The sequence below is a fragment of the Barbus barbus genome, assembly GCF_936440315.1.
Source record: "Barbus barbus genome assembly, chromosome: 47".
NCBI classification, from domain to species: Eukaryota; Metazoa; Chordata; class Actinopteri; order Cypriniformes; family Cyprinidae; genus Barbus; species Barbus barbus.
This window is the reverse complement of record NC_136725.1, coordinates 18,871,979-18,894,058: the sequence shown is the minus strand read 5'-3', so window position 1 is coordinate 18,894,058 and position 22,080 is coordinate 18,871,979. Positions and strand designations below refer to the sequence as shown.

The 22,080-nt window shown below is 35.6% G+C and overlaps 2 protein-coding genes and 1 long non-coding RNA gene across 3 annotated transcripts in view; 2 read left to right on the top strand and 1 right to left on the bottom strand.

The window, feature by feature from the left end:
- The window catches only part of LOC306866153, a 527,798-nt gene that overhangs the window by 283,842 nt on the left and 221,876 nt on the right, over window positions 1–22,080 (bottom strand). The gene's annotated exons all lie outside the window — the stretch shown is intronic.
- LOC306866054 (integral membrane protein DGCR2/IDD-like) lies at window positions 889–17,089 on the top strand. Its single transcript, XM_079411025.1, has 12 exons — window positions 889–1,246; window positions 4,792–4,824; window positions 5,093–5,215; window positions 7,234–7,320; window positions 8,334–8,544; window positions 8,632–8,708; window positions 9,355–9,537; window positions 9,628–9,831; window positions 11,296–11,448; window positions 11,526–11,762; window positions 12,690–12,929; window positions 16,422–17,089. The coding sequence occupies exons 1-11, from the start codon at window positions 1,171–1,173 to the stop codon at window positions 12,926–12,928; spliced, it is 1,623 nt and encodes a 540-aa protein (XP_079267151.1). The 5' UTR covers window positions 889–1,170; the 3' UTR covers window position 12,929; window positions 16,422–17,089.
- LOC306865790 (carbonic anhydrase 4-like) lies at window positions 18,181–21,166 on the top strand (the record flags this gene model as incomplete). The annotated part of the gene is made up of 8 exons (XM_079410592.1): window positions 18,181–18,229; window positions 18,411–18,437; window positions 18,563–18,739; window positions 18,863–19,008; window positions 19,092–19,184; window positions 19,472–19,538; window positions 20,401–20,561; window positions 20,957–21,166. The coding sequence occupies 8 exons, from the start codon at window positions 18,181–18,183 to the stop codon at window positions 21,164–21,166; spliced, it is 930 nt and encodes a 309-aa protein (XP_079266718.1).

The window sequence follows — 22,080 nt, the reverse complement described above, 5'->3', positions numbered from 1 at the left end:
TGTTTGCTGCATGTTTCTGGGTGCATTCTAAAACCTGTAGGAATTTCCTGCACATATTGTCAATGTGTCCTGCAGGATTTTATAATTCCTATAGGATACCAGCAGGTATCCTGCAGAAAAAATGAAAATCCTGCAGTATTCCTAGGTTATTTTTGTACTAGTAATATTCACAAATAATTACAAAGAAATGGCAAGGAGCATATTGAATTAAACATGACATTTTAAAAAAACTTTAGTATTTTCTTGTAAAAACACACAGTAATCTTTGTTTTGTTTTTTTACAACTTTGAAAAATCTAGTGGCTACGTTGTTCATTTCATTTGTATCTTTTCTGAGGTTTGGTTTTGTTTAGGTATTTTGAAAGAAGTGTCTTATGTTCACCAAGACTGCATTTATTTGATCAAAAAATACAACAAAGATAGTAATATCGTGCTGATTTGGTACTCAAGAAACATTTCTTGTTATTATCAATGTTGAATATGCACTATTGATTATTTATTTATTTTTTTAAACAGTGATATTGTTTTTTCAGGTTTTTCGATGAATAGAAAGTTAAAAAGAACAGCATATTTTTTGAAGCACAAAAGAAATGAAATAATAAATGACTTTAGAGTCATGTTAAATAAAAGTATTCTTGTAAAAGTATCCAAACTTTTGACCAGTAGAGTAGCCTATATGAATATACAGGGTTTTTAGGCCTTATAGTGCTAACTATATTTATTATCCTAGTCATGTGACTGGCTGCAATAAAACAAATGCGCTTAAAACACTTTTGCTGCCAGAGTGTAATATTCCATGAAACATCCGTGTGAACACTGAGACATGAAGGAAATGTCATGCATGTATTATTATGAGGGGTTGATTAAGCGCCTCCTCCCGTCTGTCGGCTGGAGAACATGGTTGGGATTGTTTTGATGGGACGGTGGCGGAGCCATCTTGTTTTATATCCGTCCTAAACCAGAGGAAACAGCCATGGAATATGACACTATATCCCGACCCTAGCCAACTGAAATCAACACATCGGAGTACCGAAGCTTATTTCTGATCGACGGAATATACACAGCAAGCGGAATCGGCTGTGATTTATTTCTCAACATCGGCTGCTGCTGCTTTAACTGCATTTTCTCTCGCACATTTTCTCCGGTGTAAGATACTATGAATGGAGGATAAATGTTGCCGAAGGCTGACAGCGGTGGTTTTGTGCTTCTCCTCTTCATTCTGACAGTAACAGATCCGTCACGGACAGGTAAAGGTGTTGCTTTAATCAATGCATTTGCTGCAGCTCTGCTTGTATTCGGTCATGAAGGGGATGAACAGACGCTGAGCTGCAGAGGCTCTTTCGCAGGCCATCAGGGCCTTTAACTACCGCTATTTATCAATTTATTATTACCTTGTTATATTTCTTAAGCTTTACGCCTTTTATTGCATTCCATATGGCAAGCTGTTTTAATATTTATCCTGAAAGCTACATTGTATCTATTTATGTTACTTGCTTTAAGCCTATATTACATACTATGTGGCAAGCTGTTTTAACATTAATTACTTAAAACTACATATGTTTGTTATTAATTACTTATTTACGTATTTCCTTACTTCTAGTCACTATACCAACTATCTATTCCGTTGTTACTTGTAACAAACTGCAAAATCTTGCCATCTCTGGTGAACCCAATTATTTACTTCCAACTAATGTTCAAGTTATTGGTAAGGGGAAGTGGTGTGTGGCCAAGTATGGTGACCCATACTCAGAATTTGTGCTCTGCATTTAACCCATCCAAGTGTACACACAGTAGTGAATACACACCCGGAGCAGTGGGCAGCCAATGCTGCGGTGCCCGAGGAGGTATTGAGGGTGGAGAGAGTGTTGGTTATTCACTCCCCCACCAACAATCCCTGCCGGACCTGAGACTCGAAGCCACGTCCTTCAGGTTGCAAGTCCAACTCTCTGTCCATTAGGCCACAACTGCCCCACAATTGCTGGTACCTGTTCCAGTTTTACTAGTCCTAGTATTTGGATGTCTGTTCCTGTGGTGCGCAACTGAATTAAAAATCCCAGTCATTTTCTCAATAGGGAAATTGATTTTATAAGCTGCAGTCCGTAACTTTTTTGGCTTCAAAAACTCCGCTGTGGAGTAGCCCAGTACCTGCGTGATTCATCATAGACAAACAGAGAGAAGTAGTTATGGCTACAATGTTCTTCTGCCAGAAGCACGCAGTTCTGTTTATTAACCGCTTGAGCGCCGAAAGTTATGGACTGCAGCTTTAACAATAACTTAAAAACCTTAGCAAACATACAGTGAGCTATGAAGTTGTTTATTGATGGAACATGCTTTTGCTAAAGCCATCAGCCCAAATTATTTCAACTTGTTTTTAAAAGAAAACACCAAAAAGCCGCCAAAACACCATTGTCGTGTAAATGAACAGCCAAAACGCATAAAATAATTCTGTTTTAGTTGAAAACGGTGTTGTGTAAGCATCTCCTAAATAAGCACTATATTAAAACTTAAGTAAGTATTAGTAACTATTAAAAGACTAGTTGGAAGTGAATAGTTGATATGCTCACAGATTCTCATACAATAAATGACCATTTTCAACTCATTACTAGTAGCATTGTAAATGTTACTTGTCACTGTTGGGATAGTGCCTAGTAGCAATGAGACACATGTTAGTATCTAATGAATGGTTGCTAGTGGAACTAAAAGATTGTAGTTGATGAAAATCTAAAGTTACTGGTCACCACTGGATTTCTAGTAATGAAAAATACAAGTACATTAAAATAGATGCATGCAGGTTGTAAGGAATAAATGTTTAAACAACTTGCCATACATGCCAACCATTTGCAGTCAATCTAGTGTTTCTGGTAGGCCACAGTTCAATACAGGAGCAGACAGATCAAGCAGAACGCTCTGGACGGGGAAACATCAGAGCACCGATGTTCTGCTGGTGTCTGTTCTGATATTCCTCTGTTAGACGGGAGGTTTATTAATCCTATTGATATAAGGTGATGCATTGAAACCCAGTGGATCAAATAAATAGGGCAGTATTTAGGTTAATGGCCTGTGATGTGCTTTTCTGTGTTTAATTTCCATGGGGAAGCGAAGCCCAGGTTATGCGCACTTGTTTTGAGGGCAGGATGGGTCGGTCTGTCTCCATGTTGAATCTCATCAAATAAACCCACAGCTGGTGTTTAATCTCAGTGTGTGCTCTTGTTAAAAGTGCATAATATTACACATGATCGCTGTGATGTTAACATTAAAGGAGACTCTTGCATAGCTTTACTACTGACCCAGAAGACTTTTTAATGCATAACAAACTCAAAGTGTGATGCGTGTTCAAAACATGCACAAACTACTCAAAATAGGACAGTCGACGATTATTTTCCTGTATACGTTCATTTTAACTTAAAATCTTAGTTTTTATCTGTTTGCCAAAAACCCAAATGGGTTATTGGTACTATTTTGCTGATCACTGGACGTTATGGGCACATGGAGAAGGTTTTTATCAGTCAAACAGGTGTTCACCTGATCACAATGGTCTTATTGTCTGCAGCGGTGAATGTGGTGCAGATCTGGTTCTAGTAATGCATCCATAGTAGAGAACACACTGGTCTTCTGAAGGCATCTCAGTGTTGCTGTGTTTGTTTTAGGATAACTTTAGACTCAAGGGTTGGACAGGTGACTGATTGAACGTCTGAATATCTGGACCTCCCAAGAAGAGGAGCCCTTTTTAGAAATATGACTTGTTTGTCTGTAGGTTGCTTAGTTTTCTCAAGAGATTGTTTGTGGATTGGAGGATCAAGCTAATTGGGTGTTTGCTAACATCAGATAACAGAAAGGTTTTTGCGTTTTATGAAGACTGTCCATAGACATAATGCTTTTCATATTGTACAAACTATAAAACATTCCGCGTTTTTACACTTTTACATAAAAAAAAAATAACAGCATGATTTAGAAACGTTTTTGCACATGAGGACATAAATTTTGTCCCCACAAATTTCATTTTTTACTATCCAACATAGGGAAAACCTGGACCACACACACACACACGCGCAAAAGTAATTAAATGTAAAAATAAATTTATATCAGTAATAATGATAATGTACATGTAATATAATAAATCAATTATAATTTATTACATTATAATAAATCTAAATATAAAAGTAATATTAGTAGTAGTAGTAGGACATTTATTTATTTAATATAATGAATAATACAAATGTGATAAATTATGTAATTATTATTAAATGTCATATAATAAATATATATATATATATATATATATATATATATATTAAATAAATTATATATAGTTATTACATACTTTTAATCAATCTTAATTTTAAGTTCTCAATTTTTTCCTGTGTGTTTTATAAATTTTATATGCATGTAAAAGAATATAACGTAGTATAGCATAGCATATATATTTTTATATATATATATATGATTTATTTATTATTATACTTTTTTCCTGAGCGTTGATAAGAATTTGTGTTTTGTCTACATTTTTATTTATCCTAAAATAGGCTTTGCTTTCTTGAAGTAAAATATAATTTCCAATTTGTAGGGCTTTTGCAAGTTCACATTTGAATAAAATAAATGCTTTTTAAATGCAAAATAATGAGCTTTCTGGTCACTTGAATTGACTTTTGTTTGCAAATGCGGACGTATCAGTACTGTCTATTGTTATTTATACCCTGCTAACCAGGAGACAGACTGTCTCTTGAGCCTTTAAGAGATTAGGTAATGTTATATAGCTGGAATCACTCAATCTCCCTCTCTCACCCCCCCGCAGGTCCACGGCTCGCTCTGGCCAGACTGTTGACAGGTAAGCTGCGATCCTTGGAATTCCTACAAATTATCTTGAGAGTTTCCTGTTGGTTCGGTTTGACTTTGACCCTGTTTGAGTCTTATTTGGCTAAGCCTGACATTGACACTGATGTCCCTGATAACGTGGAACGACTCTTCATCTAAATTTGGAGACTTTTCCTGTTGCATAATAAATCATGATTATTTGTAATCACACATAATGGAGTCTCTGCTACAGCTTTTGTCTTTCTAGATTAGTTTGGCTCAGCGTATTGTCTGTGTTTCAGACCTGCGCTGCAGTCCTGGCCAGTTTGCCTGCCGGAGCGGAAAAATGCAGTGCATCCCTCTGTCCTGGCAGTGCGATGGATGGACCGCCTGTGATGACAAAAGCGATGAGATAGATTGCCCTAGTAAGTTCACACACCCACACACACACATACGCTCACAAGGCCACATTCTTGTGCAATGCACTGTAAAAACACACTTGTGCTTATGTCTGCACGAGGAATGCTTTCACTTCCAACTTATTGGGTTTTGTCCTGTCACCCTGGGTTTTGGTTTGTTTTGCCCGTGTGCTGTGGTTTCTGTGTCTTAACCCCCGGAGTGAGAGACGATGCTCAGAGTCTGATTCTTGGACGGGATAACAGGAATTACTGAGCGGATTTGCTGAGCATGTGATCTGTGTCTCGTAGCTCCTTCAAGCACTGCTGATCAGAGTCACACCCCGAGCACATGAATGCAGGACAATATAACCCATAAACGCTGAAGATTAGTGCTTTGTATTGGTGCTGTTGCCAGATAATCAGGAAGCAGTTGTAGGCTATGTGTAAACCCATAGACTGGGACATTTTGGGGTTATTTGAGGTAGTGACGTGTTTGTTTATTGATTTTAATCTTGCCGGTTTTTATCAGATGATTTGTGTTCATATCGCTTCCTCTAATTTATGATGAGCTTTGAAGTCTCGTAAACTTTTCAGTGACACTTTCAGTAGCAGGAGATAAAATACAGTAGGCCTATATTTCAGCAAGATGCCATTTCATATTTCTTCTGCGTTGTCCAATAGGGCTGATGTGTTGAAAATACGTAAAAAGTGTGATAAGTTGAATAAAGTCATTAATTTGAACTAAAGCCATGTTACTCAGTTATAAACACTTTGAGATGTTTTAATAGTGTCTATGAAGTAAACTTCAGTTTAGTAGCAAAAATGAACTTGCTTTGATTCATCTTTAAAACAGTTCAAAATGTAATTATAAATATGTATAAGTAAATATTATTCAAGTAATAATTATTAATAATAATAATGATGTATTTTCTGTTAGTTTTTTTTGTTGTGGAAATATTTTAAAACTATAATAATTATTATTATTAGTAGTAAACTTTTTACACTATAATTATTTATATATAATATATAAGTCCATTTATATATTATATAAAATGAGAACTACGTTTTTTTTTATTATAGTTAATATTTTAAATTGGCTTTTATTCTTTCTTTTTTTTCATTTTATCTTTAGTTTTAATTTGAGTAATTTTATGTGCTTCGTTTTTAAGTTTTGCTTTTTAATAGTTCTTTTTTTTCTGTATTTTAATTCTTGCATTACATGTTTTTTATTTTATTTATTTATTTTGTAGTTGGAGCTTTTTTGTGGCTGTTCAATGGCTGTTTACAATTTTTTTTTTTTTTTTTTTTTTTTTTTATAAATACAATTTTTATTTTTATTACAGTTTAAGTAATTTCAGAGCAAATACATATGTATCAAGATTAAATGTCATCAAAAGTCTAAAAGCGATCATTACGCTGAAGCTGTAATCGTTATTAGACAGAAAACACTGCAGGGTTCCATACTCAGTTCATGCTTGTAATTGCACTGCCCTTTTCTGACATTGCTGTAATCGAGCCGATGTTCTCAGGAGGTGTTGGCACATTTCTTGACGGATCTGCAGTCTTACTTTAATTCTTGTTTGGTTGCCAGATTTAGTGCTCCTTCTCTCAGGAAATGAGGAAGAGGTTTAATAAGATTCTTAGAAACTGTTTCATGTTAGCAGACCTGCTGCCACTCCGTTTCCCTTGCGTTTGCTGTGGATTAGGGTTTTAGCGTCATGATTTCTTTGAAAGCACATTGTTTAACTTACACAGCCTACACCAGTGATACTCAACTGCTTTTGGTTCAGGGCACAGATTTTACATTGAGACCAATGAGTTCAAATAATTCAGAATGGTTTTGTGAACTGGATCGACCGCTTCATTGAAAAGATGCTATGACCTACCCTGTAGTGTCTTATTATTAATGATGTCCTTCCAAACAAATGTGGATCATTTTCACACATGATTTATGCTTCAGCCTAGTATATTTCGGCCTTATTAAAGAGGACATGCGTTTTGTATTCAAGCTGCTTTCTAATATTTCTTGTTTTGCTCGGTTGCAGCAATAAAGGAGGAGCGGTATCGATACACCAACGGTTTTGAGCCGGTGGAGGACGTCATGGGAGTCGCTCAGCCAGTGCGCTTCAACAGTAAGATCTTCCTGACACTCACACTCTTCATAAACTGTGAACATGTGCTCATATTGCATTACTATGTCAGTGTTTCCATTAGCAATCACATAAAACATAAAAAAAAAATATTAATAAATGTTGTGCAAAATCAAAAATGCAAATAAGAGCTTAACCTGTGCAATAGAAGGACATATTATTGTTGTCATCATTATTTCACTATTGTTAGATCACTTTATTATATACACTACCAGTCAAAAGTTTGGGGTCTGTAAGTTGTTGGGGGTTTTTTTTCAAAGAAATTAATACATTTATTTAGCAAGGTTGTGTTAAATTTAACAAAAGTGACCGTAATGATGGTAAAATAAATTTTTAATGCTTCAAATTATTTCTGTTTTAAAGAAATGCGGTTCTGTTGAACTTTAATTTGTCAAAGAATCCTGGAAAAAATGTATCGTTGTTCCATAAAACATTAGGCAGCAAAACAGTTTTCAACATTGATAATAAGGAATGTTTCTTGAGCATTAAATCAGCATATTGCAATGATTTCTGAAGGATTATGTGACACTGAAGACTGGAGTAATGATGCTGAAATTGAATCTTTTTCACAGGAAAAAATTAGATTTTAAAATATTAAAATAGAAAATAGTTATTTTTAATTTGTAAAAGTGCTGTCAAAGGATTAATCATGATTAATCACATCCAAAATAAACATATTTGTTTACATAATACATGTGTGTGTACCGTGTATATTTATTATGTATATATAAATATACATAATATATATATAAAACATTAAAATTAATGCAGGCTTGATGAGCATAAGAAACTACCCCAAACTTCTGAGTTGTAGACTATATATATATATATTTGTATTATATACTATATTTATATCAAATTAATTTAATTGAACACAGCAGTAGGGTGGTGAAAGAAAGAAATACCATTAAAATGCCCATTATTGTTCAATACAATACATTACATTTTAAATAATTTTTCAATTTAAATAATGATATTTCTATTTTTAAACACAGGGAAGTGTCCGAGCGGCTGGCACCACTATGAAAAAACGGCCAGCTGTTATAAAGTCTACCTGAGGAGCGAGAACTACTGGCAGGCGGTGGAAACCTGTCAGAAGGTCAACGGCTCCCTCGCCACGTTCGGCACCAATGAAGAGCTGCAGTTCATCCTCAAGATCGAGGTGGACTTCGACGAGAAAGTGTGCGAGCGAAAGGACCAGTGCAAGTGAGTGTGAGAATCTGTTTTCTGAGGAAGAGGTGAGCTTTTACGGTTTTGAGTTCTGAACGCTGTGGATGGTCTTTGTCATTGCAGGTTCTGGGTGGGATATCAGTATGTGATTACCAACCAGAATCATTCGCTCGAGGGCCGTTGGGAAGTGGCATATAAAGGTTGGTATTCATCTCAAATTATTTTAAGGAATAGAGTGAACAAAAAAATAAATAATGGAAGAATATCTGTTTTCAATGTAACGAATGAGCCAAAATAAAATACCATAAAATTAGTCCTAATAACTTGATTGCTATATTTCAAATCTTACAAGGTCAGAGTAAAATTTAAGTTGGTGCTCACAGTAAATGATCTAGTAGTCTGTTAATTGTTACTGGATCATTGAATCAGTGAGTTGAACTCACAGATCACTTTAATTTTTAACAAATCATTGAGGGTGGCTTTGTGAAATCGCCAAATTTTTTCATTGAATAGATCAAACCTCACTATTTCTGTAATGAACTTGATTAATGCTGATTGATTTCAGCGAATAATTCATTTTGAACTTAATTAATTGAAAAATTATATTTTCATTATATCTATATATATATATATATATATATATATATATATATATATATATATATATATATAACAACAACACTGATTTCAAATGGCATATAAATGTGAGTAAATAATGACTGAATTTTTTTGGGGGGCTAAGCTGTTTTCTTAATTTATGAAGAAAATGGATTTAGATTTTTACATAAAATGTTTCTCATCTGTGGGCGTTCCCTGTTCCCTCATCCGGCTGTCTGTTCCTCACAGGGTCCATGCAGGTGTTTTTGCCTCCGGAGGGTCTGGCTAATTTCGGCGAGGCGAACCCAACCCAAGATAACGTGTTCTGTGCCCAGCTGCAGCGCTTTCAGATCAAGAGCATGAACGAGCGGGGCTTGCACAGCTGGCACGCCGAAAACTGCTACAAAAAATTCCCCTTCCTCTGCAAGAGAAGTAAAGAAGACCCCTGTTTGATTGCATTCTGGAGTTTTATTCATGTTAGTACTAATGTACTGATATCAGTCTGACCGGTTTCGTCAACAGGACAAACGTGTGTGGACATCAAAGACAACGTGGTGAACGAGGGCTATTATTTCACGCCTAAAGGGGACGACCCGTGTCTGAGCTGCACGTGCCATGACGGCGAGCCGGAGATGTGTGTGGCCGCCCTGTGTGAGCGTCCGCAGGGCTGCCAGCATTTCCGCAAGGACCCTAAAGAGTGTTGCAAATTCACCTGCTTGGATCCCGGTACTGTCACAGTCTCTTCAAAGTTGTGCTTGAATGTAATCCCTGTATTACAGCTGATGATTAGGGGACAGATATGTCTTTAAATGAAGATAAATCTTTAAATGTGCACCAGATGTGATTTTGCACCCATATGTGACCCTGGACCACAAAACCAGTCATGGGTAGCACCGGCCAACAATCCACTGTATGGGTCAAAATTATCGATTTTTATTTTATGCCAAAAATGATTAGGATATTAAGTAAAGATCATGTTCCATGAAGATATTTTGTAAATTTCCAACCGTAAATATATAAAAACTTCATTTTTGATCAGTAACATGCATTGCTAAGAACTTCATTTGGACAACTTTAAAGGCAACTTTATATTTTGATTTTTTTAGCATCCTCAGATTCCAGATTTTCAAATAGTTGCATCTCGGTCAAATAGTGTCCTATCCTAACAAATTTCCATACATCAATGGAAAGCTTATTTATTCCGCTTTCAGGTGATGTATAAATCTCAATTTTTAAAACATGGACCCTTATGACCCTGGTCCAGGGCCACATTTTTGTTCCCAAGTCTCACCACTAGGTGGAGCTACTCTGCTTTATCTTACTGTAAAGCTAGAATCTCATAAGTGGCAAACTATCATGAAGTTTTTGTTTTTTTACAAATTTTAGCACTAAATGTATTTGTTTCTTAGATTATTTGGACAGCAGAATGTGCTGAAAGTGCAGTCTTGTGATAGAGTAACACCATTTAAAAAAAAAAATTGTTTTACTATTTAGTTTTGTTTGTATTACATTCAATATTGCATGAAAAGTGTTGCTAAAAGTAGTCAAATCAATTATAACCATTCTATACAATATTTAATATTAGTTTTTTATGCATCAGTTAGTTTATAAATGCTACTGTTGGAATCATTTGTGAATCTCTCGAGCACTTCACTCCAGTATTACTAATTTGAGTGGCAAATTCCTGGAAATTCAACAAATAATAATAATTTAAAGGTCTGGGGTGAAAGCAATTGTCATTTATTACATTTTATTTTAATTTTTAAATAAAAATGTTATTTATTTATAAATATGAAAACGTTAAAAATATTTTGCAAAGAACATTTCTGTTATGTATTTAATTGTTTCTGTTGTTATGCTTAGTTGTAAATTACTTAAGAAAATAGAGTTATTGTATTTTTAGTATGATGATTTAATATGATAGTATGATTTTATATTTAGATTTTATTTAGTTTATTTCAAAATTAGTAATTTTTATTTACTTATTTTTAAAGCATTTCTATGTTTTAATTTATTGTTTTAGTTTTAGTCCTTTTCCACACTGTGTGTAAAAAATGGACAGAATTCACAAAACGTTGTACCTTATGACCAAATATCTGCCCGTTTGTCTGTCTATTACCGCTGCACATTGTCTCAGTTGCTCAGGTTGTGGTCTGGTAGTGGTAAATCTCATTAGTGTTGTTGTTTCAGATGGCAGCAGTCTGTTTGACTCTATGGCCAGCGGCATGCGGCTCATCGTCAGCTGCATCTCGTCCTTCCTCATCCTCTCGCTGCTGCTCTTTATGGTGCACAGACTGAGGCAGCGCCGGCGGGAACGCATCGAAACCCTCATTGGAGGAAACCGTAAGGCCCCGTGTGATCGTCTGAATATATGCACATGTTAAAGTGCTGTTTTTCTGAATCATCTCTGTCTTTCACAGTGCATCATTTTAATCTGGGTCGGAGGGTCCCTGGGTTTGATTACGGACCGGATGCGTTCGGGACGGGCCTGACACCTCTGCACCTCTCTGATGATGGTGAAGGTGGAGCGTTCCACTTCCAGGAGCCTCCGCCCCCGTATGCTGCTTACAAGTACCCAGATATCCACCACCCTGATGACCCTCCTCCTTCATACGAGGCCTCCATCAACCCAGACAGCATCCTCTACATGGACCTCAGTATGTCTTTACAAAGATTAACAACAGATGATGTTTTTATAGGTCTTTTCTATATATATGCAAGTAACTAATGATTTATCATCTTCAAATTAATGATATTTATAGTCTTTATAGATCACAATCTGGAGCTTTGATCCTAAACCTAGTGAGCTGCTTACCAAGACAACTTTATTATTATTATTATTATTATTATTCTAAGATGCCTAATAATGGCCAAACTGTAAGGAATCATCATATGTATCTTTTGCAAATAAAGCAAAACCAGAATGCATTTTGCAGTGTATCCCCCAAAAATACTATGTCGAGAGGAATATCAATTGAAAATATTATATTGCATTTAATACGGATTAAAAAGTCAAATCGATTATAACCATTTTACACAATATTTGTGTATATATGAATGATTTTCATGTATTAGAGAACTATGTATATGTGTGTTTTAATATTTATAAACAAATCCTTTTTTTTACATTTAAAAAACACTTTGAAGCAAATAATTTCTGTCATGCATTTAATTTTTAATTGTTTTTGTAGTTATGCTATACAATTTCAGTATTATTAGTATTATACTTCACTTCAGAATTATTTACATGCTATTATAGTATTTATCAATATTTTGTATTAGCTTTTAATTTTTGTATTTTTATTTTAGTTGAAGTTTTATTCCTTTTGATGTGTGCTTTCTATTTTTAAAATGTTTCAATTTTTTCTGTTTAGCTCTATTTTTATTTCAGGTTTAGTAATTAAATTTATGGTGGTGGTACTTCAAATTAATTTTTTTTTAAATAATTTTACATTTACTTGCATGCTTACATTTTTCATCTAATACTTGTATTTCAATCAATGAAAATGATTTTGAATAGTTTTAGTTGAACACTGGACAGCAGTTTTGGTTGACCCTTCGTTCACTTCCTGTTCTCTCCTCAGGACGGACTGGGGTTCCGCTCGCGACTGGTCACATGAGCGGCGCGGCCGACTCTCTCCAGAGGGATTTCCCCGAGCCAGCGCTCCCCGCCCCGCTGCCGCCACCCCTGGAGGAGCGCGAGGACTCCATCGACAGCAGCACCCTGCTGGTGTCTCCGGACACCCCCAGCGAATCAGAGAGCAGCATCACGCAGAGCTCCACGGCAGACTGCAGCGGCCCCTCGCTCAGCACCGTGGTGTAGGGTACGTGTCCAGACTGCGCTTTACTACATGTTAGAGGATGTAGGACTCGAGGAAGATTTCCTGTTCAGAGCAACGACTTCTGACACGAACGAAAAGACGATTGTTTGGGGTTTTTATTCAGCGGTTTTTCAGCGTGAGCGTCACATGTAAATACTCCCGTCGGCCATCGGTTGATGTCGTGGAGGGTCGATAGAGCACCTCTCTCTGAGGTTTACACTGGCACGTGTCCATCACCAGGTTGACAGACTTTTTAGGCCTTAGTGGTGTAATCAAGACGACCTGCCGTTCTCTCACTGGAATCGTGTCCCACACACTGACTCTTTCCTGGCACAAAAAAGCTATTTTTCCTTGACTCGTTACTGCTCTGTCTAAACTGACTCTTGAGTGGTCGTCTCTATGGGAAGGATCCGTTTAGACGCGAGCGGTACCATCTTACTATCTGGAGTTCTGTGATGTCTGGTTTTTACATTTTCTGTCTGTTGGATCAGTAGCACAAACTCAAAAAACAAAGAAAAAAAAAACCATTTGATTCCTTTAGATGGAGGTACGAGTTTCAGCCATTTTTAAGTGTCCTGCTGTGGCATGGTGATGCAAATCCATCGCCTCGTTTTTGGAAAAGAATGTCAAAGCGTTTGAGATTCTTTTGGGAGGTGAACTTCGTCAAAACAGATTTTGGTGTGATCATTGTCACATTTGCTCAAGTCTAAAAGGATGAATCTCATGAAAGCTGTGAAGAAATGACCTGTTTTTACCGAAAAAAAAAAAAAAGTAATTATATTTTGCATAGAAGTTTATTGAACCATTTATCTTATGCATCATTACTTTCATGTAACTCAAATACACCAAAACTTCTTCAAAATATTCAGTGGTCTACAACATTTCAAACACATCTCTTTTATTTCATAACCCTAATGCTGAAAAAATAACATCTCAAATAAAATTAATATACTTGTGCATATATATATATATATATATATATATATATATATATATATATATATATATATATATATATATATATATATATATATATATATATATATATATATAGCCAAAAGTATTGGGTCACCCCCTTCTAATGAACATGTTTGACTACTTTAGTCATTTCTATGAGAACAAATCTTAATGTTTAAGCATATAATGATATTCTAGGGAATTGTGTGCTTCTAATTTTATAGCAACAGTTTGGACAGGACCCTTTTCTATTCTAACATGACAGTGTCTCTGTGTATAAGACACGGTTCAAAAAGACATGATTGATTCAGTCAGTGTGGAAGAACTTGACTGGTCTACAGAAATCCCAGCTGAACACCTCTGGTGTGACTTTATATGCAGACCTTGAGCCAAAAACTCATCACCAAACACCAATGACTTGTCCATCAGGGTACTGTCATTTAGACACGTCCAAACCTGTTGCAACAGAGATGGAAATACAATTTTTACATGCATGAATTATGTTTCCATCTTTGTTGCCACAGTTTTGTTAGTGCCTTTTTCTGTTCTGAAGAAGGGGGTGTCCCAACACTTTTGTCCTTATAGTGTCTATACAAGTCATTGGTGTTTGGTGACGAGTTTTTGGCTCAAGGTCTGCATTTAAAGTCACACCAGAGGTGTTCAGCTGGGATCAGGACTTGGCTTTCTGTAGACCAGTCAAGTTCTTCCACACTGACTCAATCAATCATGTGTTCTATTCTAGCACTGTCATGTTAGAATAGAAAAGGGTCCTGTCCAAACTATAAAATTAGAAGCACACAATTCCCTAGAATATCATTATATGCTTAAACATTAAGATTTGTACTCATAGAAATTACTAAAGTAGTCAAACATGTTCATTAGAAGGGGGTGACCCAATACTTTTGGCAATATACAAGTGTGTGTATATGTGTATATATATGTACGTATGTATATACATAATAGTTGCTGTACTCAATTTTAATTAAAAACAAAAATCTAATGAGTTTTTTTCTGCATTGTTAATAATAATAATAATAATTATTATTATTATTTTCATTGTGGGAATGAGAATTGCAGGGAGGAATATTTATGCAAAATATAACACTTTTTTTTTTTTTGTGGTGAAATATGATCTGGTCACTTCTTCATAGATTGATCCAGAAAGTCTGTCACTAATATACATTTTGAATTGAGAATGTAACTGTTACAAAAAAGCATTTACCTGCGTAATAAATATTCTCACTCATTTTCGCCTCTCAAACTGATCTCAAACCTTGTGCTGAAACAAATCATGGTGTTTGAAATAGATATTTCTTCTTGTTGAGATCCTGAGTTAGGATTTCCATGTTTAGACTTGCCTACGATGAATTATGAGGTGTGTGTGTGTGTGTGTGTGTGTGTGTGTGTGAGACTGTTTTTCATTTTCAGCACCTGTAAATCACGTGCTCTCAATATTATTTTGATGTAAATCACCAATAACAACCGTTCGTTACTTGACACTAAGTAAATGTGAGCATATATTTGCATGCACGAGTGCATCAATGTACACTTCTTTTTTCTTTTGCGTCATTTATCAATTTACAGACTACTTAATTGCCATTTGGATGAAGTTTTTCCATTGAATGAGTTATGTACTCAAATATTACATTTAGATTTGGTCTGCATTGTTGCTCACTGAAACAAACACTGCTTTTTGTATAAGGCAATATGATTTATTTCTGACTGGAAAAGCAACAAAAAGACCAAACTAAATGACAATCAGGCATTTTGTACAAAGAAAGTTTTTGCACAAGAAAAGCACACAGCCCTGCTGCTTTGGGCTGAAATACAAAGAAAATTCGTGTGAAGTCAGCCAGCAGATCCCTGTTTCTAAAGATCCATCACCAGCGCCAAAAAATAATCGAGGATTTACACTTTTTTTTTTTTTTTTTTTTTGTCATCCAGGTCAATGTTCTTTCACTGTATAGTCTTTGTTTTGCGTTTAATTCCAGGGTTTCATCAGCACAGACAATCCTGTGAACATCAGCTTTTGTTTCTCGTGTGTGTGTGTGTGCGTGCGTTAAACATGTGAACTGGTTGTGTGTAATGTAGAAGTTGGCATGAATGTTTAGCAGACCTCCGGTTGCATGTTTTACTCTTTTGCGCATGCAGAGAGGACGTCTCTTCTGCTGTTGTACTCTTCATTTCTGCTATGCTTATAGACGCTCGTCTCCAAACCGAGGTTCGATACACATCTGACTCCTCTCTTCCTGCCTCCCATTTGCAAACTTTTTTTTATAAAAAAAAAAAAAAGTAGATTATTTCTAGATAGACTTGGTGCGAAAAGGAAAAAAGCATCATGAAATGTTTTATGTAGAATGCAACAGTTGGTGAATTTGTCGATATTCTTGAATTATTTAGTTTTTTTATGTCATGTACTGCTTTTTTTTGTCAGAGGGCTTTTGTTTAGTTTTTTCTTTGAAGTAGATGTACATCTAATCAAATGCCAAATAAATTGTACCATGAACGACAGTCGTGTTTGCGTTCCTTTTGTTTCAGATCACTGGGGTTGAGATCTCATAACGGGTGTTATTTGATTCGTTTGAGCGTGATGACTCGAATCCAGAATGACTCCTTTGAACGCTTCTCAGAGATTTCCCTGTCCGTCGTGGAAATCCATCGCTCTTAAATGTCATGTGAGCCAAAGGGGGGGATCCCCAATGTAAGGAAGCACTCAGTTCTCTGATGTAAAAGCCGTTCCTCAAGCCTCCTGGGAATTCTCGCTCCCTGAGAGATTAGACATCGGTGACATAGTTGTGAGATTCCCAAATAAAGGATTTACTGTTTCACAATTGTGACGAGGTGCATTGTCTCATAAGAACTACGTATTGTACACAGTGGTCCCAAAATGTATTTAGACATTTAAAATGTCATTGCAGTCATTTAACAGATGCTTTCATCCAAACTGATTTAAAATGAGCACAATAGAAGCTATCAAATCCCACAAAAGAGCACTGCTACGTAAATGATTTTACACAGTAAATGTAGCTAGGTTTTTTCATAGTAAATAAAAAGAAAAAAGTAGATAGAATAGAAAAAGAAGTGAATGCTGGTGTTAGTGGGCCTATTTTTTTTAAAGTAGTAGAATAGAAATAGAATGGGTGGATAAAATATATATTAGTGCTGTCAAACGATTACTCGCATCTAAAATAAAAGTTTTTGTTTACATATGTGTGTGTACTGTTTATTTATTATGTATATATAAATACAAACACATGCATGTATATATTTAAGAAAAATATGCTATGTTTATATATTAAATATATTTATAAAATATAATATAAACATGCAAATATTTTCAAAATACTGTATGTGTGTGTGTATGTGTGTATATATATATATATATATATATATATATATACACACACACACACATACATACATAGTACACATACATATATGTAAACAACTTATTTTGGATGCGATTAATCGTTTGAGTAATCGTTTATATATATATATATATATATATATATATAACAAAATCATGCAAGGTGTTATTCACAAGTTTGGGGTCGATTTTTGAAAAGTTGTTTTTGAAAGAAGTCTGTTCTGCTCACCAAGGCAGGTAAGGGTAAAAACCAAAATTAATAAATAGATTACAATTTAAAACAACTGTCTCCTATTTTAGTACATTTGAAAATATATATTTCTGTGAGGCAAAGTTTAATTTTCAGCATCATTACTCTAGTCTTCAGTATCACATTATCCTTCAGAAATCAGTCTAATTTCTTAAAAAAGAAAAGAAAACTGTAGTAAATCTGACTTGAATTGGCCTACTTTTTTGGAGCCTCTGTGAACTAATAGTTTATTATTATTATTATTACTATTATTAATCATAATAGTATTATTAAAAATAATGTTTTATATATTAATAGTAATTCTTGTTGTTGTTATATTATTGTTCAAATATTTTTGATAATTTATTATTTTTGTTTGATTAATTCCCCACATTTGATTGATTATTACCTTTGTTAAACATTCCATTTGCATTATTTTATATAGAACACAAAATGCCCCTGCTTTGTTCACTGCATATATTCAGTGTTCGTTCTCTGGTTCCTCCTCCAACAAAAGTTATTTGTGTGAGACTGTGGACGAGCGCAGCGGCAGCGACGCGCTCAAATGAGCACAGTCAGAGAAAAAAACCTGACATCCTACCTCCATTCAAGAAGATCACTACTTAAACCCCTGTTTGCTTTGCATTTAGTATTTTGTGTGGTGTAAGACCAGTGGGAACATTTTGATTCATTTTCAGGGCATGATGTTACTTCTGATGCTGATGTTGTCCGTGGCACACAGTGATGATGGTGAGTGACGAATGATTCATTGATACGTTTCCTTTCTGTTGCTTTGGGCAAATCTTTTGAGTTTCCAAAGCTATTATTTTTCACTTTTAGATTTAAGGAGTTAAGTTCAATGCCTTTGACTAAAATGAGCGATTTGATGAACTTAAAGAAAAAAAAACAAATGTTAACTGTTTTCCCTCAGACTTCTGTTATGATGAGGAGCACTGTGGTGAGTTCTTGTTCTGTAGTTTGTTCTTGTTGGAATTCATTCAGAATAACTAATTCAGACAAACTATTTTTTTCAATGCTGCTATATTGTCATGACATAAAACATTATTAAACTGTTCTTGGTAGATCCATATGCATGGGGAGATAACTACCCCTCTTGCCATCCTCTTCTGGAGAGCCATCACTCTCCCATCAACCTGGACCATCCGCTGATGAAGAACCAATCTTTAGACTCTCTGCACCTGGAGGGGTTTAATTTGACTCATAAAGGTCAATGGTGGCTGACAAACCAGGGTCACTCTGGTAAGTGACTATTGACCTTCAGAAAGATGTTTTGGACACATTTATCCCAAGCTTCTTCAAGGTGTAGCTGCATTTTATTGAAGTGCTCCGTGGGAATTGAAAGTGGCGTGTCTCTGTGTGTAGTTGTGCTGGAGTTGGGTAACGGGATGCAGGTGAGTGGCGGAGGGCTTCCTGGAACTTACCGCACCATCCAGCTGCATTTCCACTGGGGAAGTGTGTCTTCAAATGGTTCTGAACACACCTTGGACCATCTGAGATTTCCTATGGAGGTTTGGGGCTTCACGTTGTCCATATTTCTAAGCTGTTTATGAAGTTTACACTTTTTGTAATGTTTGTCCATGTTTGCGTGCAGATGCACATAGTCAACATCAAATCCACACATCCAAATTTGACGTCTGCGCTTGAAGACCCAACTGGCCTTGCTGTGCTTGGAGTCTTCGTTGATGTAAGATATTGTTTTATCTGAAGTAGTATGTCATGACACACCGTGAACACACACCCCCGGAGCAGTGGGCAGCCATTTATGCTGCAGCGCCCGGGGAGCAGTTGGGGGTTCGGTGCCTTGCTCAAGGGCACCTCAGTCGTGGTATTGAGGGTGGAGATAGCGCTGGACATTCACTCCCCCCACCTACAATTCCTGTCGGCCCGAGACTCGAACCCGCAACCTTTGGATTACGAGACTGACTCTCTAACCATTAGGCCGACTTAATTATCGTTATTACTCTTCCACAGGTGACATTTTTGCACAATGAAAACTTCCAATCCATCTCAAATGCACTTCCTACTGTCGCCTACAAAGGTTAGTTGAGACAGTAAACTTTGATTAATGTAATTATTATATTTAGTCCAAAAAAAAGTGTTACGGAAGCCTTTTTCCACAACGGAATAAAAAATGTTTCACAATTCTGACATTTTCTCGCATTTCTGAGGAAAAAAAAAATATATATATGTATGTATGTGTTAGGGCTTAGTCAAACAGAATAATTGTGATTAATCGCATCCAAAATAAAAGTTTGTTTACATAATAAATATGTGTGTACTGGGTATACATTTAAAAAATATTTACATGTATTATAATATTTATATTTTACAAAAATATAAATATATATTACATGTACATGTACAATATATACAAGTATGTGTGTGTATTTATATACATATAAATATACACAGCACATACACATATATTATGTTAACACAAACCTTTTGGATGCGATTAATCGATTTGCCAGCCCTAGTTGATGTATTTATTTTTCTGAATTGTGAGACATAAATTTAGTTGCAAAGTGTTAACTCAGAATTCTAAGGAACAAAATTCAGAATTGCAAAATGTAAAATCACAATTCTTAGAAAAAATGTGAGCTGTAATTTCAGAATTATGAAAAAAGAAAAAAAAAATCAGAATTGAGAGATATAGATATTGCAATGGGGAAAAAAGTCCGAATTTTGAGTTTTGTATCTTGCGATTCCGATGTTTCAAAAGTTGAGAATTTTGCATTTCTGTGAAAAAAAAAAAAAAAAGTCTGAATTGTGAGATGAAAATTCACAATGAACATTTTTCCCTTTTTTCGTAGTTGAAAAGGGCTTCCATTAAAAAAAAAAAAAAAAAGAGTGCAGATGTCTAAATATAAGTAAATCTAAATCTTTTCGTTTTCTTGTAGGACAAACAAAATCGATCAGACCATTTCCTCTGATGAATCTGTTACCTCAGAACAACCTAACGCAGTATTACCGTTATCACGGCAGCCTCACAACGCCGCCCTGTTCACAGGTGGTTTTGTGGACCGTGTATGAAGTACCCATCTATATCTCATGGGCTCAGGTAAGGCATCCGAAATATACTCAATTCACGCAATTTCAGTGTTGCTGCAAGGGGGCGCTATAGTGGTATTAGCATAAACATTCTTCATTTACAGTAATGGCAGAGCAGCAGTTAAAAGGGAATCTTACCAAATTAAAAGTTCAAATTTAATTAAACAGCCGATATGTTTGTATATATAGCGAAATGAGTAACATACGTTTAATAGCACACATTTGAAGTATGGCGGTTTGTTACAGTCACAATAACGCTGCACGTAATGAGGCCCCACACTTGCAATTTGCATTATTTCGCTTAGTTGCGCCGATTGTGTAGTTGTTTTGCAGACCTTAAATTTATGCAATTGTTGTAAAAATGTATTAAAGATTTTTTTTTTTACATTTGCTTTCTTTTGACAGTTCGAGCTGTTTGTAAAAGGGATATATTCCACGGAGGAATTAGCCGATAAACAGGTTCACCTGCAGAACAACTACAGACACATCCATCCAACCTACGGTCGGCCTGTTTATGCATCCAAAGATGCTAAGATGCTCACCAATGGAGTTTCCCCTCTTGCCATTTTTAATATTTTTAATGTTCTTTTATTTATTGGATTTTTTAACATTTAGCGTTTTGCATATTGCAGAACGACAGTATTAAACGTCCACTTCAAATACAGTGTTAAAAACTACTCCGAAAGCATCACTATACCAAATGATTGACTAGTCACTGATAGTAGCCACTAAAGTCCCGTTTACAAGAACGATAACGTTCTCTTTATTATAAGCACCCTGCAGTTATGCCACTTTAAACGCTGTGGCTGTTTAAGGATGGTGGATTCTGATTGGCTGTCAATAATTTTATGCTTCAACTAGAACAAAAATCGAAAGTGTTGCAAAAAATCCATATCTTTCCTGTGGCATTATCATTACGGTTTACCTACAGTACTTACCTATTCTCATCGAATTTTAAGGCCTGTTCACACCAAAGAACGATAAAGGTCTGTTTTGTCGTCTGTCGCTTTAAATGCACAAGGTGGATTCTGATTGGATGTCATTATATTTATCGTTCATCAGCTGGAAAATAAATAGTTCTGGGGTGCTTCCAACGATAACGTTCCTCTGTCACTATCTTTCTTGTTTTGGTGGACTATTCACCTAGGATTAGAAGAAACTTTTTCTAGTTATCGTCCTTGCTGTGAATGGGCCATTCAATTGAATTATAACTCAAGAAAAATTAGTATGTAGAAACAAATTGTAGTTGCACGTTTGATCACACATCTACAACAACCCCATTGAGTTTTTCAGCCAGACTGCTATCGGATGAGTGATTTGTCTTAGTGGGTATCCCCATTTACGTATTTCCCCTCATTCACACTGAACTTGATCACTCAAAGCCTTTCCTCAGTCATACACAAAGGCCACTTAGTGGGATTTAAAATGATACCTACAGTAGAAAGATAAAGCTGAATATAGTTTAAGGGGAGTTTATGACCTTTTAAAAGTATGTACACCTATGTAGATATACCAAACTTGAACCAATG

Bases quoted from the DNA above. Each gene is read 5' to 3' on its own strand.
- LOC306866054 (XM_079411025.1), top strand. From the start codon at position 1,171: ATGTTGCCGAAGGCTGACAGCGGTGGTTTTGTGCTTCTCCTCTTCATT. The intron at 5,216-7,233 runs GTAAGTTCACAC...GCTCGGTTGCAG, and splicing joins CGATGAGATAGATTGCCCTA to CAATAAAGGAGGAGCGGTAT. The intron at 11,763-12,689 runs GTATGTCTTTAC...TTCTCTCCTCAG, and splicing joins CATCCTCTACATGGACCTCA to GACGGACTGGGGTTCCGCTC.